The sequence below is a fragment of the Triticum urartu genome, chromosome 2A (genome assembly GCF_056163025.1).
Source record: "Triticum urartu cultivar PI428250 chromosome 2A, HENAU_Tu73, whole genome shotgun sequence".
Taxonomy (NCBI): Eukaryota; Viridiplantae; Streptophyta; class Magnoliopsida; order Poales; family Poaceae; genus Triticum; species Triticum urartu.
Window position 1 is genome coordinate 738466075 of NC_141874.1, and position 24727 is coordinate 738490801.

At 45.4% G+C, this 24727-nt stretch overlaps 2 protein-coding genes across 2 annotated transcripts; both read left to right on the plus strand.

The window, feature by feature from the left end:
- Nucleotides 1-812: 812 nt before the first annotated feature.
- On the plus strand, nt 813-4801 carry LOC125540225 (reticulon-like protein B11). Its single transcript, XM_048703801.2, has 6 exons — nt 813-1001; nt 1088-1268; nt 2136-2277; nt 2408-2477; nt 2579-2755; nt 4497-4801. The coding sequence occupies exons 1-5, from the start codon at nt 950-952 to the stop codon at nt 2731-2733; spliced, it is 600 nt and encodes a 199-aa protein (XP_048559758.2). The 5' UTR covers nt 813-949; the 3' UTR covers nt 2734-2755; nt 4497-4801.
- A 16505-nt stretch (nt 4802-21306) lies between these two features.
- On the plus strand, nt 21307-23443 carry LOC125534446 (uncharacterized protein At4g06744-like). Its single transcript, XM_048697671.2, has one exon. It carries the CDS (start codon nt 21477-21479, stop codon nt 23145-23147), a length of 1671 nt encoding a protein of 556 aa, XP_048553628.2. The 5' UTR covers nt 21307-21476; the 3' UTR covers nt 23148-23443.
- The last annotated feature ends 1284 nt before the right edge of the window (nt 23444-24727 follow it).

Consider the following 24727-nt stretch of genomic DNA (forward strand, 5'->3'; position numbering starts at 1 on the left):
CCGCACAAAGGTAATTTCTCCTCTCTTTCTTAAAAAATCACATGCCACTTCTTTTTTGTAAGCCCATGGCACTGATTGCTACTCTTTGTAATTGTTTGCCCATGTCATTGATTGCTTTGCTATATTTGTTTGCAGAGGTAGTACTTTGTTACAATTATTGCTACAATGATAGTTTGCTGCTATTATCGATATATCGTTATTAACTCATTGATGTTGCTATATTACAACACATTTGTTATCCTATTATACTGCATTGATTATTTTTACAAGAATACCAAGGACCAAATTTCTGGGCCCCCTCACCAGGTGAGTGGTCGGGGAAATGCGACGCTACGAGTGGGTGGATGAAGCGTGCCTCGTTCTCGCGGTTTCGCTCGTGACGAACGCTTGCCTAGTGACGACGTGGCAAGTCGCTCATGTTCTAATTGAACACCTTTCATTTATAATATGATCAAAGGAGAAGGCGGTTCTTTTACCAACCATATGCAGATCTTACAATAAGAAGAAACATTTGTCGGTATCAATCCATTTGCCACTCGGCAAAAATTCTTTTCGAGTTTCCATTTCTTCGTTCGGAATCGTCAAGATCCACGCACTCGATCCAACGGCCCTCGAGTCAGTTGGAGCGAAAACCGTTCCCACCGAATATCAATTCTATATATAACGTATTTGAATTATTATTCTCGTTGGGATTCAAGCAACAATGTTGATGCCAAAGGAAAAAGACCATGCTCCTGGCCCACATGTCATTGACCAACCATTCACGCCGTCCTGGCTCCTGAATCCCCGATCCAAAAAGGCAGAGACCGAGAGGGAGATCTCATCTCGGCACGTTCGTCGCCTCGTGCGCATCACCACTTCACCACAATCCCCATTTCCCAAAGCTCGACCAAAGCCGTGACACTCCTCCCCGCCGCGGCCCAAACCCTAGCCACCCCCGCCGATCCCAATGGCCGCCGCCCACCACCGGCCCCTCCACGCCCTCCTCGGCGGCGGCGCAGGTACGCACGCACGCACGCTCCCCCCTCCCGATTCCGCCGATCTGCGGGACTGACTGACTGACCCTGCCCCGCCGCTGCTCGCCCAGTCGCCGACCTGCTCCTCTGGAGGCGGAGGAACGCCTCCGCGGCGGCCGTCGCGGGCGCCACGCTCGTCTGGTTCCTCTTCGAGCGCGCCGGGTACAGCCTCGCGTCGGTCCTCTCCAACGCCCTCCTCCTCCTCGTCGTCATCCTCTTCTTCTGGGCCAAGTCCGCCTCGCTGCTCAACAGGTCCGTCCATGCGTTTACTCCCCACTTTGCTCCCGCTGGCGCCCGGCCTGCCTCGCCACTCCAGTCCAGAGTAGGAGTAGCTCTCGTTCGAGATCTGATCTAGAACTGAACTGCTCCCCTGTCTTGCTATGGCCGTACGCTCTGTGTCTACTGACGAGTATCGGGTACAGATTAGGATCATAATTGGAGTAGGTCCAGTCGCGCAAATGTTGCTGTATCACACTGTCCTGGATATCTTACTGCCGAATTGCTTGTTGGATTGTTCAAACTGAAGTCGTCCAGTCGGTTTGCTACAATGTGTATTACTGTACTTCAGACGTTTTGTAGAATTTGGGCCTGAGCTCTTTGGAATTTGGTCCTAGATTGAGATTAATCTTTGGAAGATGTTAGAGTGGGTTCAAGGTTGGATCTACCCATTCAGTGTGCAGAGGATCTTCTAATTTACCACTTGTCCACTAGCGCACTAGTTATCATGAACCTACATGCTCCCTTCTCTACAAAGTAAAGACTAAAGAGGTTCCTTAACTTTACAGTCAAGTTATGACAGCAGTTTGATATTCCTTTTGCTAGCACATGTCCTTTATCTCTTAGCATATACTGTAATTATGATGTGTAGGTCTCTTACAAAAGCAATCTGTTTGTGTTTCCATAGTTATCAGTATTAAGTGCTCCACATTTGCCTTTCAACATGGACAATCCATAACCAGCTTTAGGAGCTTGTTGCAATTGGTCACAACGTGGGTTTCTGTTAACTTGATGGAGACTAGTTATAAACTAGTCGGTGCATCTTAATTGATTATTGCGTGGCATTGTTTTGCACTTCATTTATTTATGCAATATCGCAATAACAAGTACTGTTGTTTGCAGACCTCTTCCACCACTGCCTAATCTAGAGGTCTCAGATGGGGTCGTTGAGAAAGTTGTAGGTCGGGCTCTTGTATGGATAAACAAGGTGTTGGCTGTTGCCCATGGCATTGCCATCAAGAGAGACCGGACAGTTTTTATACAGGTATCTCTCTTGCGTACCCATCACTTGCTCGTGTGTGCACGTTTCAGATACTTGCACACACACAAACTTCTCTCTGTACTGTGCCTCATGTACGATCACCTTTTGTCTCATTGTCTGCTCGGTGCAAAAGGTTATAATGGCTCTATGGGTGGTTTCATGTATTGGGATGCTCTTCAACTTCTTTACGCTCATTTACATTGGTGAGTTATAATGAATTTTCATATTTTTGTCCTCTTGGATTTCTGCAGTATTTGGATTACTTTTTTTACACCAAGTTTACACCATTTGGGCTTTCTTTCAGGTGTACTACTCGCTCTGTTGGTTCCCCCGGTATATGAGAGGCACCAGGATGTTATTGATGAAAAGGTTGGTTTAGCACACAGCATACTGTCAAGGCAGTTGAGTACCGTCGCTAGCAAGACAGGGCAACCACCTAAACAAAAGAAGGCTGAGTAGAAGAAATATTTTGGCCCATTTGGTGAGTTCTTAAAGCAACTATTTTTTTCGCATCTATATGGTATATTATAAACCGAGTGATCCAAACAAGCTAATAGCTTCTGTGTTGTACGGAGTACATCCTTAGCATTTTTCTGGGCGTAGTTAACATTGTCTGTGGAATTTGTTCAATGCCTCTTGGATCTCAAGTTTGGGCAGTCGCTAAAAATCCCTGGAAGATGCTATCGAAGGGCCATTATAATGCTTCAAAAGTGTCTTTTATGTTGTATTGACAGAAGGCATGAGACGTGAGGTGACTAGAGTTTAGTAGGGCCTAGAGGCTAAAATATAATTGTTAGAAGCTACTACTATAACTCCTTTTTGAACATATTCTGGGATCATAATGTTGTTTCCTCTTTTTGAGAGGGACTCTGTGACATGATTAAGTCATAAGAAGAGCTCCAATCAGTCTGTTTTAGAATTTAATAGAACTGTCTATGTTGGCTTTAAATATGCCAAGACTTGTATTTGTATCACTTTCAGTTTATCAGCATCATGATTAAGTCGAAATTAGTTGTTATCTGTCTGTTTTAAAATTATAGAACTGCCTCTGTTGGCTTCAATATGCAAAGAATCATATTTCTATCACTTTCAGTTTATCAACATCAATGAGTCTACCTCAAAAGAAAAGAAAAAACATCATGAGTCGGGCTCACCACTAGCCGCATTTTTTGGGCATATTTATTAACTATTGTAACCTATGCTGCTCACATAGTTTTATGGTATATTATGATTCTCCTACTACTGTAGCTTGTCTTTCTGTTTACATATCGTTAGAGGAACAAATTCAAACGAATTGCCGCCACCCGTTGCTCTACACAAAATGCAAGTCAGGACAGAGAATAGGCTCTTCAATCCTTAACAATCGTGTCATTCTTTGAAGTTTCTACTTGATTTTTAATCTCATGGAGTATATTTTTTTTTCGAAACGGAGGCAAAAGCTTTGCCTCATCTCATTAATTAAGAAGAGTTTTGAAATACATGACCGACCGTCCATGGACGGCCTCAATTCAAAAGTCTACTCTCGCGGCATAAGAGAACTCAAATGCTTGGCCCCCGCCAACCCCCAAAGCCTGGCTTCGGTCTTAATTCTAGATGTGATTACATATGGCATGGAGGACACATTCCTAAACACTCTCGCGTTCCTAAACAATCTCATGGAGTATATAAGTACTCCCTCCGTTCGGAATTACTTGTCACAAAAATGAATGTATCTACAACTAAAATACATCTAGATACATTCATTTCTTGGACGAGTAATTCCGAACGGAGAGAGTACATTGCGTTATTTTGAGTTCTGGCATCTCACAAGTCTAATGTTTTCAAGTCATTGAGTTTCTTTTGGGCTTTCTTTCTAGAAAGAACAATCCCTTGGAGCACAATATATTGTCTGCTGGATAAAAGAATACTGAAATAGGGTAGCATTATGTCGTCTTTTTGTGGTTATGGAAGTTCATAGTTTATGCTAGGTACCTGGAAGCCTACTTGCAGGCTATTTTATTAAACCGATGAAATAATATTTTCAGAAAAGGATACCTAATAGTAGTGTATGCTCAAACATTAATCCCGAGGACTCATTGGCACAAGAGAATTTTTCTGAGGTTACTTTTGAAATGGCTAGTGTTCGTCTGTCTGTTTTTGTTTACAAATGTTATCAAATATCATCACCATTTTCCCGGCGATGGCTGTGTTTCTTAACCATGGCTCCTTTTTTGGCTTATCAGGAAGCTCTCCAGTTGTCCAGTGCAGTTCGCCTCGTCCTCAGAGTCTATACCGCGATCCATCCACCGCTGAGAGTATTTCTGGATATCCAGGGCATAATGTTTAACTGCTGATACGTGGGTTTAGATGCACGCTCTTCAATCTGGGAAGTGGAATGATTTGTATATTGTTTCCATGAACATGAAACTTGTCGAGGTTTACCATGGGCACATCTTGTGGATAATGCTGTATACCTTTGCTCGCAACATAGCTCTCTCTACGTGCGATGTTGTGTCTTGCATGTACAAATGCGGTGCTTGCTCGTGTCTGTCGTTGGTTCTGTATGTCTATTCTGCAGTATCATGTCGCAACATGATTCCTAAGGGTGGTTGCACTGAAAAGGTACCACGCGTAGCTGGGGAGTTGTATGCTGTATATACTAACCACTTGCAATGCATGCTCTGCGTGTTTGAACTTTGAGGCCACTTTTTGAACAACCAATCATGGATCAGTAGGTTATTCCAAAGTTCCAGCTCAAAGGTCCTTAATTGACGGGCATTTTTATCTTCCGTTCATACAGGCTTTAATCACCACTCGCTCAACTGAAATGCTCGTCAATTTGTGCTCTTTGCTTTTACTCTTTGCACAAACAATAACACAATTCAGTTGGTTCTTTGCAGGTCTTTTGTTCTGGGGGGAACGCCTATAAATCAGTTAACTGATTTCTTTTTGTGTCATTTGAATTTTGGCCACGATTGCGCCACACTGATCATCTTCAACCTCTTTCTTCTTACGGCGCAACCGCCAGCCTTTGCATCGCCCCATCCCCCTACCTCCACCCCAGCAGCCGGTGGGCGCCTTGCTGCCCTGCCCTTCCCTCGACCTTTCCCCCGTGGTCGCTGCTTGATGTTGCAGTGACCATCCCTCTAAGAGCATCTTCAAAACTGGGCCGCACGCTAAAATCTGTATTTTTTGGGTGTGAAATTTTTATGCACTTGCTGGAGATGCTCTAAGGGCATGGCCAATGCGCCACCCTGGACAGCTGCCTCACAGGTACACGTCGGAAACAAGCCATCGTGGAAAGTCTGACCAAAAAGTTAGTAATAGCTTGCAGAGGGGAGGTGGATCCTGCAGAGGAGCCGAGTGCTTCACAGAAAAAGAGTGGTCCATGTAGAAAACTGGAGAGAGAAGGAAAGTAGGAGCCGAGTGCTTAAGAGAAAAAGAATGGTCCATGTATATACTTAGGGCATATACAACGGTGGCATATGAATACATATGCCCATATTAAAAAGTAATTTAAGGCATTTATATTTATTTTTTCTTCTCAATGCAAGCTATCATTAGTGGGTCTTATTAAGAAATAGAAAATAAAGACTCTAGCACACATGCACCTTTACTTTCACTCCAACCTTTTCAACTTTTGTCACCGGACCACATTTTTTCTCTTCAAGCACCCGCCTCCTGAAGAGGATCCCGCTTCTCTATCCAAACCTACTTTACGTTATATCCGATCCTACATGACATGCGAAATATCACCTTAAGGCTATGCATTGTACATGCCCTTACATTGGAGCTTTCTTTACCTGAGCAGGCTTCCGCATGACATCACTTGCGTTGGATAAATTATTTGTGTGCTATAGCCTAAACTGATGTGGCATCTGAGGCCATCGCTAGGTGCTTGCACATGCCTTAAGAGCATCTCCAACAACCGCGCTACGCGTCGCGTGCTAAAAACTAGTTTATCGCATGCTGTTTGTCTAGTTTTGTGCGGCCGTCAGTGCTGGCTCCAACAGCCGCGTTAAAATGCAGCGCGCGCCGCTCCAGCAGCGCGCAAAAAATGCATAGCGCGTGACTCGCCGGGGCATTGTATATATGATATTTTGGACACAAAATAGATTTGAAAACATTTAAAATGCAATGAACGTGACACATGATAAATAAAAATTCATGCCCACAAGTTCAAAATCATGCCCACAAATTCATCCAACCAAGTTCAAAATGCAGACCAAGTTCAAGACACAAACGAAAGACACATCAATCCTCCTCCTCGTCTTCGTCCTTATCTTCGGAAGACGATTCTGCCTCCTCCGAAGATGATTCTTCCTCCCTCTCCTCATCACGCACCGCATCACGTGAAGCTCCGACGGTGTTGGCAAGATCTTCAATGACACCTTCATGGGAATGTGTGTGAGGAGGCACATCGAAAGACATTCCGCCCATGGCGGCCGGAGGTGCACCCATGCCTCCCATGAGAGAAGCAAAACTCATGCCTCCCATGGCGGTCATAGCGTTGGGGGGTGCTCCAAAGCCATCCATGCCTCCCATGGCACCTAAACCGCCCACGGAACCTCCGAAGCCACCCATGCCACCCATGGCGCCAAGGCCACCGCCACCCATGGCGCCGAGGCCACCGTCACCCATGGCGCCAAGGCCACCGCCACCCATTGCACGAATCATGGCTCTTTTTTGGATCAAGACTTCTTCACGGGCAAGATTAACATACTCCTTTTGCAGCTCATTGAGGATAGATGTGTCCAAGAAGAACAAGTGCTTGCTCACCTTCCTCTCCTCGGCCGCCACCCTCCTCTCCTCGGCATAGTTGACATGTATGCATCATCATTGAGACTACAAAGTTTTTTGAACAATGCGAATAAGCTATCTATATAAATGCATCCAAAAAATAAACAAGAAAAGAAACGTTGAATTTTTTTACCTTGGGAGCATTTCGTCGAACATGTTGTGCGCGCCGGCCACCGGCTCAACGAGTGAGCTCGCCGGCGCTTTGGTAGCCGCCGTGCCCGTCCCACGCCCTGCAAGCTTCTTCCTCCTCGCCTTCGACGTCCGTCGCCTTGTTCTTCTTCGTCGATGCCTTGCCTTTCTTCGGCCGGGCCGCATTGCGGAGCCTCGAGGGGGGGGGGGGGCGGCTCAGGGCGGCGCCGACGCGACGCCACCCGTCGCCGAGGTCATTAGCGGCGGCATGAAGAGGCCGCGTGTGAGGCCGATGGTCGGAGGAGCTCCGGCGGAGGCGAGGCCAATGCCCCCCGTGTTAGGGTTTGCGGCGGCGGCGGTGGACGGGTCGCGGCTATAGGATAGGGTGAGCGGGGTGCCGGCGCGTGCGTCCACGGGGTGCAGTTCGCCGGCGCCGGCGCGCGCGGGGCGTAGGAGGCGGAGAGGAGAGAGTGCGGCGCGAGCGCTCGAGTGTGCCGCGCGTGGAAGCGGACGTCCCAAATACACCACGCGAGATAGCGAACCGGACAGCGCGCCCAACTCCTTATACCGCGCGCGCGGTTATTGCGCACCCACTAGAGACACCCGGGCGGGTTGCGCGCGCGTGCTAAAATGGCCAAATTTGCAGCGCGACGCTTGTTTAGCGCGGCTGTTGGAGATGCTCTGAGCCTGCCGATCTGCAGAACACTCTCCCATGATCAGCACACGTGGACATGCTTCACTGTAGTCGTCCCAGTCTTCCGTGGGGTACTAGCTCGGCTTCGCTGGGTCCGACGCTTATCGCTGCGCTCCTCACATCGCCGCTGCCTCCGGCCTTGCCCGGCTGACACCATTTTTCCCGAGGCACTTGACATCTAGCAAAACCACTTTTTTAGAGATTCTTTGCAGGTCTTTTTGATCATCAAGAGATAAGAGAAGGATATTCCACCGAGCCTCCTCAGAGCTCAGCGACTCTCGGCCGTTGGATCGGTTCTCTTGATGAGTTTTGGGCCGTTGGATCGAGAGGTGGGAGGATCTGGGCCGTCGGATCTGGAAGAAACACTGCTGAAATGAATAGTAATGGCAACAGAATGTAAATACCATGCCCCCACCAGGGCATTTCGGTCATTTCGCGTGGTGGGGGTATAAAAGGGTCGGCCGCTCCTGTAACGGAGACCTAGCCGCCTCCTCCCTCGCTCGCTCCTGCAGCCGCCTCCCTCCTCCCTCACTCACTCCTCATCCGGCGACGGCAGCGGCGGCTCCCGCGCCTGTCGTCTCCTCCCCCCCCCCCCCCCGCACTCGCCGCCGCCTCCTCTCCTCCCCCGCGCCCCGCTCATCCCGCCTCGCCGCCGCCTCCTCTCCTTCCCTGCGCCCCGCTCCTCCCGCCTCGCCGCAGCCTCCTCTCCCCTCCCTGCCCCGCCGCCACGCCTCCCTGCCCTGCCGCCACGCCTCTCTCCAATCCCGGCCCGAGCTCCATCGCATCCATACCTGCTCGTCGGCAGCAGGTGGGGCTCCACCTCGTCTAGCCCAACACGGGGAGGGCCAGGACGGGAGCGAGGCGACAGCGAGGTCTCTCTCTCACCCGTTCTTCTCCTTGCGCATCCTCTCCTCGTCGTCGGACAGCGCAGCCGTTGGCTCTCTCCTTGGGACCGGGCAGGGGCATCCCGGGGAGGGATTGGGCTGACAGTGGATTTGGTGTGGCGTGAGGCTGGTTGAGGTTCTCGTTTGGTGCATGATTTTTTTCTCGGTTTTGATTCTTCGGCTATTCACTAGTAGAAAAAGGGTCAAACGTGAAGCACATTAGTGCCGGTTTGTAAAAAAACCGGCACTAATGTGATCAATAGTGCCGGTTCGAATGGCTATGCATTAGTGCCGGTTCGTAATGAACCTTTAGTACCGGTTTGTGCCACGAACCGGTACTAAAGGGGTGGTGGCAGGCTGGCGTCAGGCCAGGGCCCCACGAGCCCCTTTAGTGACGGTTTGTGACACAAACCGGTACTAAAGGTCTAACCTATAGTACCGGTTTGTGTCACCAACCGGCACTACAGAGTCTTAACCTATAGTCCCGGTTGAAGACACAAACCGACACTATAGGACAATTTTCAAACTCTACCCCTCCCCCCTGTATCGCCATTTCAGTTTTTAAAAAATCAAAAGAAAATGATAAAAACTTAAAAAAATAAAATCCTTCGAGATGTAGTTATATTACTACATCTACACGTTAGGAAAATTTGAAAACTTAAATTTGGACTTGTTTTGCAGAAAGTGTAGGGAAAATGTAAAACGGCTATAACTTTTGCATACGATGTCGGAAAAAAACGTATAATATATCAAAAAATTCAGCACAAAAATCCGCATCCGATGGAGACTGCCTATGGCCTGTTTGCAATTTTTTTAGAATCCTCAAATTCCAAAAGGAAAAAAGATATGGTCAAATTTAAGTTTTTTTAATTTTTTTTGTTAAATCTGGTCAAACTACTTATTCAAGAAGTATTAATGTTACTACATAATTACTCAAGAATATTAGTGCTACTAAATAATTATTTCAATTTTTTGAATTTTGGTCAAATCTGGTCAAACTATGGTCAAACTTATTCAAGAAATATTAGTGTTACTAAATAATTACTGTTTTTTAGAATAATAGTTTCAAACTCAAACAGTGAAATGTGTGACTTCATACTCAAGCTAAACTACTGAGGGTTAATAGGATTGACATCTTACTATTGTCAGGAAAACAACAAGTGCAGACTTGGAAACGAAGGAGAATAGAATGAGTGATCCACACTTGAGCAGTTAAGAGAGGTGATTAGAGACTAAATGACCAAATAATTCAGAAAAATTAAAAATCGAAAAAAAATAATAAATTTTTTTTTTCCAAAATTTTCATTTTTTTTTAAAAAAAAACCTTTAGTACCGGTACCGGTACCGGTACTAAAGGTCCCCCATACCAGGGCGCGAGCTCACGCCACGTGGTGGCACTTTAGCGCCGGTTCATGCCGAACCGGTACTAAAGGGGGGGGGGGGGCTTTAGTGCCCACCAATTAGTGCCGGTTATGGAACCGGCACTAAAGGCCCTTACGAATCGGTTTTAAAGCTCCGTTTTCTACTAGTGATTCATCTTAGGTGCTCATGTGATACATGATGCAGGTCTACTACTGCTGTTGTTTCTTGCTCCCGATGAAGATTCCGACGATTTGTGCTCCGGCTCTACCTATTGCTTGCCTTGCGGAGGGAGCGCAGCCGGCTATCGAGCCCTCCTGCTCGACCCCGAAGATGGCGCACAAATGGCCGGAGGCCTCGTCCCATCTTCCGAGGAGCCACCAAATCATGTTATTTCTTGTCACCTCTGCGGCCAAGTCGGAGGCCAGGCGGTGCGTGCGGCCGAGGAGCACCAGCCGCGAGTGCTTGATGCGGCACTCCCACCGTGCCTTCTGTGTCCGCTGCAGGTGTGCCTCTGGTAATACATGTTAATGCTTCTATGGCCTGATTCTATTCTGCAAGCTCTAACTGGTTACCAACAATGTTGATTTGAGTTTGACCTATGTGGCCGACAGTTCCAGTTCCACTTCGTGTGATGTAGTACCTTGGCTCAACACGTGAATGGCCTATTTGTCTGTTCGGTAGATTGTAGCTTCCACTGATAGTTGGGGTAATCTGAGCTATGGTGTTTTGAGTGATATCTGAGTTGCATCGTTGCATGGACGCCATATTTTGTTCATACGCCATCACTACTACTACGGCCACAATTTTTTCTTCTAACAGGGGCCTATTGCTGTTGTAGGTTGCTGGCTTTGAGGCGGATGACGGTGTGCTGTTTTCTCTGGCGGTCCGGCCAGCTACGCCCATCCTGGAGGCCGACATGCCCTCTCCGTCCAAAATCCCCTTGCCCTGGCCCCGCTCGCTACATGGTGCTGAACATTCAACCAAGGAGGGGTGGTGCCTCTTCCCCGGTCTGCGCATACCATCCCCAACGCCAACATCGTAAGGCCAACACCCCTCCTTGGTTGAATCTTCAGCGCCATTACAACAGCACTAAAGTTCAGTAGCATTATGCATTTGTCTGAATTTAACTGACCATGCTTTGTATGCACGAATTGGTTGACAGGGATGACTCGAAGGTTTGTGGATAGAATGTGAGATATTTCAATTAAGGTTCTGAAGAAAGATCCCAAATAATACAGTATCCCCCCCTTTGAAAAATGGCATGGTGGATTTGATACCTCAATGGTCTTGCACTAGCCACAAACAGCTTTGGGTTTGTGCCTTGGTTCAGGTGAGCAACGATCTGTTCTTCCAAATATTGATGCAGTTCTTTCCTTTTAATCATGTGTGATTATATTGACCTGAGTTATTTAAACGATTCATATGAATATTGATTTTCTTTGCATCATTGTCATATCATGTTCTTCATGAAGTATTTGTTTTCTTCTCGAAATTTGATATACTTCTGTCCGCACATTATTTGTCTACTTGATTTGGTGACTTTGATTTTATTATGAAGTTAGAACTTTAAAGAGGATAAATAAACCTGGTTCTATACCAATGTGCTTGGCTGCGGATAATTCATCCTGGAGCCCGGGCTCATCTGCTCCCTCTCAGCAAAAAAATCAAAACAAATACTAGAAAAATTCAAAAAATTCCAAATTTTTTTGTGGTGGTAGATAATTTGACGCGTGAGGTGCGCCCCAAAATTCAACTTATTTGGACATCTTAGTAGCTCTCGGCAAAAAAGACAAATCGGGTCAAAACAGTGCGTGAACAGTATACATTTTTACAGACCCTGATTTTGTCTTTTTTGCCGAGAGCTGCTCAGATGCTCAAATGAGTTGAATTTTGGGGCGCACCTCACGCGTCAAATTATCTACCACCACAAAAAAATTTGGAATTGTTTGAATTTTTCTAGTATTTTATTTGAATTGTTTCCTAAGCGTGGGTGCAGCTGAGCCCGGGTGCAGATTAGCCGCACTTGGCTGCTTGCTACTTACACTGAAATTATACGAATTGCAGCGATGTGTTGCAACAACCAGCAGTAGGATGGCTCAATCCCATCAACAATTTTCTTTGTTCTGTATTATTCAACCATATGTTTAAATCTTTATGGTGATACACTTGGTTTCTGAATTGATATTTCAAAATAAGCTGGCAATGATCATTTAGTCCAGGGGTTCTCTGATTAGGAATTAGATGCCTACACATGCTTGTGTGAGGAGCAGATTTTGAGCCATTGTTCTGTACACTATAGCTCAGCATGTTTACAAAGTATTCTCTGTTATTTGCTCACATATAATTGATCCTTGCTGTTTGTTTGTTCACAGACTCATGTATTTATTTTTAAATAACAATCTCTTTGGCTTGATTCTTATCACAGGAAACCTCTGTTATGATGCCTAGACATGGCTTCTTTTTTAGGAGCATATGCTTGCTGATACATTATTTTCATCTAAATTTCGTAAAGAATGGCATGGAATATTTTTCTTGGGTTCATTCAAATAGCTGGTATTGACCTGCATTTGTTGCTTGTGTGTTTTGTATCTTTGTTGACAGAACATATGCTTTTGTCCTATGGTGTGATGATTCTTTTGTATTTGCTTTTTTTCAGATTAGTTTTGAGATTACCATAGAGCCGACCACTTGCAAAAGTGCTGATTTATATAACACATGATTTCTTCATGATTTGACTCATAAAGCCACCTGACCCATGCAACAGGCAAACAACCAATTTTTCTTATTTCCTTTGTAGCATTAGTATTTGTTTACAGGAATTATTTTTGTCAACAGAATGAACCTGTAGATGCTACCTTTGAATGGTGGAGATGGAAAGGAAGCTATCGATGATCAGATCATTGGATGAGTAGCTAAGACGCTACCCTTGGAACGGTGGAGATGGAAAGGAAGTTGTCGATGATCAAGGCATGTGATGAGTAACTAAGACAAAATGAGGTAAATTTCTGACCGCTTGGTTAAATTCAGGTGTAACAAAGTTTGCGTCTTTTTGTGCAATTTTATTTTTAACACTAATTACGTAAGAAGCTATATGAAGTAATAATTCTGTTCTCTGCTTGGAATATACTACTTTCGGAATTTCAATCGATTAGCCTTAAGATTGCGATGGTTTCTAACTTATTCTGTTATTACAAACAGCAAGCTGTTCCTCACTGACAAACATCAGTTTAATTTGATGGTTCGACACTGATTTGCACTACTTGAGAAATTATTAGGTTTTACAAACTCAACTGGACATTATAAACAACCAGCAAAAAAACATGTCATAGAACCACTCCTTGCTGTTCTGAAAATAATAATAATCCATGCATGCGTCATGTAGAAAACTGAAATAATAACCACGCACTCCCTCTGTAAAGAAATATAAGAGTGTTTAGATCACTACTTGCCCAAGCAACGCCACTTCTCCAGGTGGAAAAATGATAGAAACAAAGGCTCTATTTAAATTTGTTGCCCTTTTATATCTTCCAGCCTTTATCATGCATTCTTCTTATACAATTGTAATGATACCAAAAATAACTGAGAAAGCATGACATGGAATATATTGTTTTTGATGGACTGGACCATAAGGGGATTATTTTCTGATGGAACATGTGCCTTTATCTTAGTACCAACCATCAAAGGTTTATTCCGACAGTTAGAGAAGAAAAGGCATACCATAATATCATAAGCCTGCTGTAAACATAGATATGGTTCTGTTTCAGCTTCCGTGAACACTTCGAATTCCAATTTTTTTTGCGTATTTCCAGCCAAGAATCTATCCAATTCATGAACTCAATATCAGAGACCATGTCGTGACGTCGGTGTTTTTAGTTCTTGCATAAGTACAACCTCTAGCCCAGGTTATTAATAAAGATTCCGTTATTACGTCGTCCTTAACCTACATGTTATAATTAAATATTTTCTACCTTTTTCCTGGTGATCTCCACTTGGGAAGGCTTGTGCATTTGGATTCCCATCTCACAGCTGAGAACAAAACAATTTTCTACTTGCTTCTTATTAGTATTTACCACCACTGTATGGTAGCAGCTATAAATGTTGCTTTGAGCTCAGTTTAGTTCTAAAATGCATAATTAGTATTTACATTACATGGCTGAAAGGTTCTCCCTAATTTATTCTTCTAATAAATTCAGAAAATACTCATCTGGCTACATTCATGTGATGTTTCATTTATTTATTTGTAATAACCAATGTGTTCCTTCATTTCTAGGAATTATACTTTTTCCTATTTTCTTACTTAATATAGTAAATTTGCAGCTTGGCACAATTTGGAGTTGATGCCAACAAAGGCACTTACCAATTTAAGATGTTATATATGCATGGTACTACAATTTCGGCACTGATCCTCCCCTGGTCAGCGCACCCACGCCAGCTGCCGTGACCCGTGCATCCATGATTGTTGTGCAGTGGATTAGAATCAAGATTTTGGTTGAGAGAGAGAGAGAGAGAGATAGAGAGAGAGAGGATCATGATCTTCCTTGGCTCATGTAATCAGATTTAAGGACACTCTATTTATAGTAGATAGGCAGATGGTCCATTGCTGGCTTGCTAAACCCGTGTGGCAAATGTCTGTGTGTACTTATGCAAGGTATAGCTTTCTATATAAGCAATACACCTTTATCTGTACATATAGCAACTTCTTTGAATTTTTCTTCTTCTAGGAGATGATGCTGGAAACGATCACATTTATGAAGTTATGCTCTGCTTTGGCTCATGTTTATATCTTAATCCAAGTAACTGGTTCTCTCTTTTTTTCAACGAGGTCCGTCCTGGTGGAGCTCTAGACGACATTACGATAACCACGTCGATGTTCCAAGCCTCACATGAGTTATAGTAGTAACTATAAATGTTTAGATATGCTGGAGTGCTCACCTGGATAATGATGAGAGGTGAAGAGACGCACAAAAGGTAAATATTTGCACATGTATACGGGTACTTAATTTAACATGATCTGCATAATCTGAATCTGTAGTTTTGCACTATTCTTTGATGGACTATCCATTTAGGTTCACTATTAGTCTGTTGTAGTGAAGTAATCAATTTAAGAATCAAAACTGCACATACCTGGCATCAAGTGTTGTCATCCACATGGGCGGTTAATCCTGGTCTCTTTACTGCTTTGTAGATGTTGAGATGTGACCTCGAATGTTTCGGTTTGGGTGGTTATGTGGGCGGAAACAATGACCACTAATCATAATTGTAGATGTTTTGGATCTCAGCCATCCTTTTATTGCTATGAGGGATTACATTTTTTTGCTTCTATATATGAGCTAATTCTCTATTGTGAGGAATGAGTGTGTGACCCATGTTACCTGCTACTTTAGCTTGGCATTCCTTCTACACGATGAAGACGAGCGCATGCTTGTTTTTCAAGCAACTCTCGCTTGCTTTCAATTGATTTTCAGGTGCATTGTCACTTTGTCAGGAACCTGTGGTCTGAAAGAGCTAATTTGCAGAAATTTCATCCACCCGTCAAACTGCAAATCAGTGTTTGGTTGTACCAATGCTTCCTGGTATGTGACCTCTGTCTGAGATATAAAACATTTTGTTCATCTTGTTATTTTCATGCTGATGCCTGGCTTATGAGGTTACAGATCAACTTGAGATATGTTAAGATTTTTTTCTGTTCATCTTAGTTGAATTTAATATAAGATTTAGCTAATACATAGTGATCTCTATGTGATACATTAGTTAATAATCGATAACTAATCACTCCACTTTTATTTTAATACAGAAATACATGCAAGCAGATCTACTCAGAAGGGGAAAAGCAGGAGTTGAATCATCAATAGGAATCTGCCATGTAATTGATCTTATTGGCTTAGAAAGAAAATTGGCTGTTGGTCACAGTTGTTTACCAAGTATACTATTTTTTTTGCCTACAAAAACTTCTATGATAAGCGACATGTGCAGTTGCAGGTGAAACTATTAACTTGCAAGGTACTGTTTACTCATGGTTCGGTTTAGGGGACTCGGAGCACCGGATTGACTGATGACAGGATTTTGGTTGCGCAGATGAGCTGGAGATGTCGGATGTGTCCACGGTGTTGAATGTGCCTCAGGATCTGAACGAACTGCAGGCTAGGCATACCACTCTCTTGTCCAGCGCCGTTCTTTCTGTGTGTGCCTCTGATTCTTAGGTACGTCCGTAGCCCCACTGTGCCTTCCACTGGCTATTTCAATTTCATTTTTTTGTTTTTGATCTTACAAGTTGACACCATCTTACTGGTCCTTGATTTTGAGAGGGCCAAGGAATTTCCTTGTTACATTGTTAGCATGAGAACCGTCTTTAGCAAAACAATTGATGCTTACATTTCTCTGTGAAAAATTTGTTTCAGATCTCGGAAGAACCAAAAGATCCTCTGCACTGCACACTTTGGCCAATGCCTGAAGATGGCAAAAACAGGAAACCTTCAGAAATTATTTTGCTGCAGCAGCTGGTAGGCAATGAGCATTCTACTTTATCTATTTTATACACTTTGATTTGATTAGGTAACTCAGGGCTTCAAAGTTGTCGAGAATTTACAAACCTGACATCATTCATAGTAATTTGGATACTTCAATTCCTACAAATTGTTGCATGATGCATTATTCCAGGTGAACAAACATACAATTGTTACGGTGAATCTACTAATCAGGCTTTTTGTTTGTTGCAGCTAACACTTCCGATGGACAATTATACTAATAGACTGGAACATGAGTGCATGTTCGTCTTGGATAGAATTAATCTCACTAACTTGCATCCTCTGAGTTCAAAAACAAAACATGGATGTCTCGATAGTGGTCGTAGAAACACTCTTAATTTATGTCCTATCTCAAGAGTCATGCATACTCTAGAAGTTTTTCTTAGCAATAACCAAGGAACATTATCATATATTATTGATCTTTTAGTTCCAGTACTGTTTTGCATAGTAGTATGGCTTCACTGCATTTCTATATATTGTTTCTATCCACATATATATTACTGATCTTTTGGTTCCAGTACTGTTCAGTTGTGTATTAGTATGGTGTAGATTGCAATTTAGCTTCCTACACTCATTGCTTTGCTTAGTTAAATTTGTAGGACAACCCAAGTATATTAATGTGCTTATATTTTGTGTACTTTATTTAGACAAATTTTATGGAGGAAGAAATAATCTTTTTCTGATAAATTGTTTTATGTGCAGAACAATCACCGCATGTTGTAGCAAGGCCCACATAAAGATGATGTAGTCATGCATAGGTAAATGATTCTGCCAAAATGATACTCTAGATATGGTCCCACTTATTTTGGTTCACAAAATGCAGTAGGTAAGGAATTCATTTATTTTAGTTCCTGAATAGGTTACTATTTGTAGTGTCAGTGCAAGGCAAGAAATTATGTAGTTGTCGCCCAGCCGCAGGCGAGAAGAAGGGTGCATCATCTGGGGTCATGTATCTGGCTACAGTTCTTATTCTGTGAAAAAAGTATAACTTTAAGCTTAGTTGTAGTTTTACCATAGTATCCTAGGAGATGATATGCCTTCAGTGTCCAGTTACTACATGTCTCTCCTTTTCTTTTCTTGATACAATGTTACATCCATGATAGTACTCTTTTTAGGTGGATTTGCTTTGTATTAAACCCTAAGAATAGTTAGTAATAGTTGTGCTTTTGCTTGTGTCATCTATAACGATGCCTATCTGTGTGGATGATGTCCTTCTTCTGGGGTGCATGGATAACAAGGCTTCCTACTGCCAGCGTGTTTATATGTATATTATGATCATGCTATCTCTGCTTATGTTAAAGGAGCCCTTAATGATACTTAGCTCTAAATTTTATATACTACTTGCTCTTCAATAACTGTATATACTATGAACGGTCTGGTCTTGTTTTGTTCATAGCTTGCTTCACGATAGAGTTGAATTATTTCTGAAAAAAGGTTATTCCATGTAACACCTTGGGTTTCCCATTCTGCATTATTTATCTCTTGTTTCTGATGAGTATTCTGTCTTTTAATCTTTTCTTCGGAGGCTATCTAATATTTGATGATTACTATTTCTACAGATGGAGTTCAATCTTGTGTCCCTGCTTCGTCAGGGAAATACCATTTGGCGTATCCGTGTGTATGTCTCACGACTATGGCAGCACCGGCGGCACACTGCTCTTCCGGCCGCCCCTGAGCCCACACGGCTCGCCGGATCATGCGCAGCCCCAGAGCAGCACGCAGCTCGCCGGTCCGATTCGTGCCACCCATGCCAACCTGAGATCTGCCTCTGCAGGTATGAACGCCCCTCCAATGTCCTCTTCTCCTCCATCCATTATTTCTCTATTTTGTTCAACTTGTTAGCCAAAGGGTTCAGATTCTTGCCATGATTGATTGTTAGTCTTTGTACATGAATGGATTAAGATGTGATGTGAGACGAGAACTAGCAACAAATGTGCTTGTTCTACATATAGGTGCACTTCTTTAGTTGATGCTTGTTATAATATTGAAACCATGTTACTCTTTACTGCACTAGGACGTGATGGCCAGATCGTCGCGAGCCCCTACCCTGACCCCAAGGTTGCTGGCAGCGTCAACCCCGACGGCGAGGTCGCCGTCACCCCCAACCTTGACGCCCATGTCAGCAGAAGGTACATTTGATTGCTGGTACATTTGTTGTCTGAAGGCCCAAAGTTTGTAACTCTAACTGAAACCAAAGCCTTGTGATTTATCCAACTGAAGATCCAAAGCTTGTAGTTAAAATGATAGTTAGGTGGTACAAGGACCGGCATCGTGTGTACCTCATTCATGTGGATACTAAAATGTGCTCCCATCCGCTATTTTGCTAGGACTTCTTTGTTCTCTTTCTTAATGCAGTCGTTGATAAGATAATTTTTATAATGTTGTAAGACCATAGAGAACATATGTTTCATAGTCAGTAGAATTGAGAACATTGTACATTGTACACCCTGTGACGTTAACAAAGATGTTCTCAGTTCTCCTTAATTTGGTCTGCCTAAGCCATAGAAAATGTGTCCACTGCCTAATCAGGTATTTAGTAATTCATTTTTAGAGTGTGGATTTTGTTTCGTCACGTTAGTAAAACCAGTAGCACCGTGGATCATTTTGGTACTGCTAAAATTTGGTCTTCCATAAGAGAATGGTTTGTGAACAACATTTTATTTTGATGGATCTATGGAATTGATTTTAACAACATTGTGGACCTGAACTGTTGTATGACAGGGTTAGTATTGGTTGCCTATTCTCACCAGCCAAAAAATTGTAGAATGTACTAATAAAGGGAAAACATCCGATCAACAATCAAGAGTGTCTCATCACAAAGTTTTGGATTTGCATCTGTCACCTACTATGTAGAGTATCTATTTGAAACATTACAAACCCCAACATTGGTCTTTCCATTAACTGTTTCACTAACACCCAGAGTTGGTACTGGTCCTTACATGAAACAAAGAAGTGTTGATCGTATTGTATATTGCAGAAGGTAGATTAAGTGAGGTGACCTACTTTCTCACTACTTATTTGCTATTGACTTTCTTAACCATCATCCTATGCCTTCATGTTTGTTAGGGTTCATATTTTGTTGCATTAACTAAAGCACCGTGTTTTGTTATTTTACTCCTCTGTTCATTTTTATAAGGTGTGGACGGAAGAGTGACAATAACTACAGGTTGGTCAAAGATTGAAAGAAATTCTCCTTTAAATTAGGTTGGTCAAAGACATGTATGTTTCCTTGGTCTACAGAATGTCAGTTTACTAATCGTGCTAAACGTTTCCAGGAATATGTTGCTTGATGTTAGTTTACTAATCTTGCCTTCTTGATAGTTCCTTCTTGGTCACTGTAGATGTCTATTGTTGTAAAAATGTTGAGATATCTTCTCGAGGAATATGGTTTTTTATTCACTTTCGGGCCAATGCTACTCAACTTTTCTTTGAGCGACCTTTTTTTTGAGAGACGAGGAATTTCAACCGTCCTTGGCGAAGGACTGCTATCTGATTGTCACTAGCCTCCTGTGTAAATGCCTCGCTTTCAATATTTTGTACTGTCTTGCTGCCTATGTGCTACTCAAGCCTGATCCATTAAACATTACTTGGCCTATTCCTTTGTGCCGAGCTTGATGTGCCTCAATTGTACTCTGTGATATGTACTTTGATTGGAAAATTCACGAGGTTAAAGATTTGCATTGCTTTTGGTGTTGAACCGTGCATTGATTACATACTTCAGGGCGTGCTTCTTACTGATTTAGCATTACCTGCTTGACAAAAGGTTAGGACCGGCACCCTCGCGCCAAGACGCGTTGCCGATCTAGTTACTTGGTAGGGTGTAGGCGCACGAAGCAATTAAATTGCGTGGAGTGCCAGATACGGGGCTCGCACATAGGCAGAGGGGACCTCAACTGGCAAATCGAATTGCACGAGCCGTAGCAAAACAACCTTTGCTGCCGCTTGTGTGAGTGTCCCTTATAAAAAGAGAAAAAAAAAGAGTGTCCCTGTCGTAAAAAAAAGGACACATAACCGATGATGGGGGCAGTTTGGATATATCATCAGGAGTTTATTTGTTTACCTAAAGTTTCTCAATGTGCATTCCTTTGTTTCTTTCTTGGCGATGCATCTTCCAATTTGTTTTAGAGTGCCTTTGTTGTCCCACTGTGATGCCCAACAATCATCGATAAGTGCCTTTGTCCGTGGCTGCAATCATGTCGACAGGAACAAAGGCAATGAGAACAGGTGAACACAGCATCATCATGTACCTGCCCTTCTGCTGCTCCTCTGCTTAGACCTGATCAAATCTTTTTTGAGGGAAAAACCTGAGCAAATCCTTCTGCCGTCATTGCCTTCTTCACTGGCCAAGAGACTCGCTCGCCAGGTAGCTAGGGCTGCCGAAACTATTTGACTAAATTGACACTTGCAAATAGGCAATGCTAACCACTACTACTAGATCAGTAGTACTAGCTAGCTAGCCATTGCGCAAATTTGAAGAAGAGTTTACCCCGGCGCCCGGGGATCGCGCGGGAATTGAATCATCACGATGGCGATTGCACGAGGATGCATGCCAGATCGGATTCGGACGGAGATCTCCTGCGACGTCCATACTACTCTTCACTGCACTGCACTTCACGCTGCCGGAGTAGTACTTCTCCCACCGCCGACGAGGACCAGTTAACCGCCAACCCCACTACCGTCTCCCACTTAAGCCTCCCTCGTTCCCACCCCTTTTCCTTTCGTTTCGCCAAAGCATTTCATATTCGCTCGCTCGTCCTCCACTTGTGTCTGCTCGTCCATGGCGACAGGAAAAGGACCCGTCTCTCTCTCCCTTCTTATACCACGGCCGACATGCCATTCTCCGAGAACGGGAGGGGAGGCGTGTCACGCATGCCGCGGCCAAGTGATCGGCGACGTGCAACGATGGTGGCAGCTCCGTCGCCGGCTGCAGCACATGCGCTCGTCTTTGCACTTGCGCTTGTGCTCGCCGTGGTGAGTGCCGACGGCGACTCCGGCCATGCAAGCTTCCGCGGGGCGGCGAACGGCGGCAGTGTGCCGTCGTTGAGGGCCGGTGAGGAGGGCAGGGAGTTAGCCGGCGTCGAGGGTGTCGGCGATCATGTGCCAGCGTCGAGGGTGTCGGTGGTAGGCTGCGTGTGCGTGCCGTCGACGGTGTCACTGGAAGGCTGCGCGTGCCCGCCGACACCTCCACCGCCACCGCCACCTCCCGCATGCCCGCCACCGCCTCCACCTCCACCACCGCCGTGCCCGCCGCCCCCTCCACCGCCACCTCCGGCGTGCCCTCCACCGCCACCTCCCGCGTGCCCGCCGTCGCCACCGCCGGAGCCGACGCCGTGGGACTTCGAAAACGAGAAGTTGAAGCGGCTGTACCCGGTGATCCAGGCGTTCAAGCGGACCATCACGAGCGACCCGCTGAACGTGACGGCGACGTGGGTGGGCACCAAGATCTGCGACAGCTCTAAAGGCGGCAGCTCGTACAAGGGCTTCTACTGCGACACGCCGCCGGACGACGCCAACAAGACGCTCACCGTCGCCTCTATCGACTTCAACGGCTTCCACCTCTGCGCGCCCACGCTCGCCGGCTTCATCGACGCCTTCCCGGACCTGGCGCTCTTCCACGCCAACTCCAACAGCTTCTCCGGCGTGCTCCCGGAGCTCACCTCCCTGCGCTACTTCTACGAGCTCGACCTCTCCAACAACGCCTTCTCCGGCGCCTTCCCCGCCGCCGTGCCGCCCCTGGGGCGCCTCGCCTTCCTAGACCTCCGCTTCAACGGCTTCGCCGGCGAGGTGCCGCCCTCCGTCTTCGGCATCTCCGTCGAGGCGCTCTTCCTCAACAACAACGCCTTCACCGGCGTCATCCCCGAGAGCACCTTCGGCACCAGCAGGGCCGAGTACATCGTCGTCGCCAACAACAGGTTCACCGGCCCCATCCCGCGCTCCATCTTCAACGTCTCCGGCACGCTCTCCGAGATCCTCTTCCTCAACAACGAATTCTCCGGCTGCCTGCCCTACGAGATCGGCCTCGTGGAGGGGCTCACCGTGTTTGACGCCGGCGGCAACCAGATCCGCGGCCCCATCCCGCTCTCCTTCGGCTGCCTCGCCGACGTCGAGGAGCTCAACCTCGCTCGCAACCAGCTCTACGGACACGTCCCCGACGTGCTCTGCCTCCTCGCCAAGACCGGCAAGCTCACCAACCTATCGCTCTCCGACAACTACTTCCACTCGGTCGGCTACCACTGCATGGAGCTGGTGAGGAGCCGCGTGCTCGACGTCCGGCGCAACTGCATCCTCGGCTTCCCCGGCCAGCGCCCGCACATCGAGTGCGCCATGTTCTACGCCGACCCCACCAAGCACTGCCCCTTCATCCCGCACATACCCTGCGACCTCCCGGGGTTCAAGCCGCACGCCACCGCAGCGTTGCCGGCGGGGGAGAGCGCGGTGCATGGCTACGGCGGGGATGGGAGTGTGGCCGTGGGAACTACTGACGTCGCGATAGGTGGTTAATTAGGCGAGAGTTGAGACAGACAGCGGTGACAGACATGTGTGGATCGTTTGGTCATTGATTTGAATTTTATAAGTGCTACTACCTCCGTTCGAAAAAAGCTTGTCCCTCAAATGAATATATCTATCATCAAGTTAGTGCTAGACACATCCATTTAAAAAACAAGCTTGGGTCGAAGGGAGTACATAGTATGTCCATCTGATTGCATGAAGCATGATTGTGTTGTGTTGCATTCGGAGACAAATATATGTAAAAAGCTCCATTCGGGACCCAAACCCTTGCCGTGGGTGTGTACGAGAATGTGATGCCTACATGGCATCGTGGGACTTCCACTCAGCATTGTGTGAAACAAGGGTTGCTTTGTAGTCCATTCGTAAAAGTATAGTATTTGAAAAAGAACTTCAAGAGACAAATATATGTCTATAATTTTTCAATCATTTAATCAAATACCAAAACAACCATATCATCCACTAAACTTTTCGAGTTTTGACAAAAGACACATCAAATAATGAAATCTAGGTGTTAAAGACAACAATAAATGACAAGTGCGGGTGAATACCACGTTCTGGTCTTGTTCGGACGGTCACACGTGATCTCCTTGGAGATATTGATGTGCTGTTGTTTTTCTCTATCAGGTTTAGGCTACCATCCAAGGCCCCCTCTTGATGCCGACTGCCGAAGGCAAGAGGAACTAAGGAAATCAGATTTCTAGCTGAGAATCACATGCCCTGAAAACCCAAGGTTTCCTCAGCAAGGTTCGTCCATGAAGAATGAGTCAGGGCCTAAGAGATTAGGCCAAAAGTCGTAGTCAACGGACAACATGTCAATATTCTTGTATTACTCCTTGTTGACATGGAGCGACTAAATATGCTAGGTTAGATGAAAGAGTCCTAGGTAGTGGTGCTAGCAACAAGCTTATTCATTTCCCATGAAAAAACCAACCTTAAATCTTTATGTATTTCCTATTATTTGTTTCAAAGGGGCACATTGCCCTTTTGGTCCACCTTGGCTCTATAGGCCCGTCCAAGTAATATACGCAATCAAAATTATCGAAATTACATACATGACTACCAAATATACATAAGGCATCACGCTTGATTGACCAGGATGGCGAGCATGGATGCCAAAGCCGATAACTTCCCCATGTTTGGTATGCCCCCATGCGTCGTGTCCAACTCACCGAAGCGGTCTAACCAAGTGGCCAGGAGCGGCACTGTGGTGGGGTCGAAGCTCTTGGTACCCCATGTCGCGTTCGATCACCCAATGTAGCGAGCATGCATTATCGTGGCAAAGCCTACTTGCTTCCCCATGCCCGGCATGATCCACCGGCCTCGTGTCCAACGCACCGAAGCGGTTCGTCCAAGTGGCCAAGAGCAGTGTCGTGGTAGGGTCGGAGGCCTTGGTACCATGCATTGCGTCGACGACATGCACGAATGGAAGAAAGCTCCTGAGAACGACGTCCACATATCCGGCGTTGTCGCGCCCAAAGAATGGCTTAGAGGACTCTCTCATAGCACCCTCTAGGGCCTGTACCGCAGAGGCTGCCTGGTTCTTCCCCTCTGCCCGCAGGGGCGGACCCAGG

Bases quoted from the DNA above. Each gene is read 5' to 3' on its own strand.
- LOC125540225 (XM_048703801.2), top strand. From the start codon at position 950: ATGGCCGCCGCCCACCACCGGCCCCTCCACGCCCTCCTCGGCGGCGGC. The intron at 1,002-1,087 runs GTACGCACGCAC...CTGCTCGCCCAG, and splicing joins CCTCCTCGGCGGCGGCGCAG to TCGCCGACCTGCTCCTCTGG. The intron at 1,269-2,135 runs GTCCGTCCATGC...TGTTGTTTGCAG, and splicing joins TCCGCCTCGCTGCTCAACAG to ACCTCTTCCACCACTGCCTA.
- LOC125534446 (XM_048697671.2), top strand. From the start codon at position 21,477: ATGCCATTCTCCGAGAACGGGAGGGGAGGCGTGTCACGCATGCCGCGG.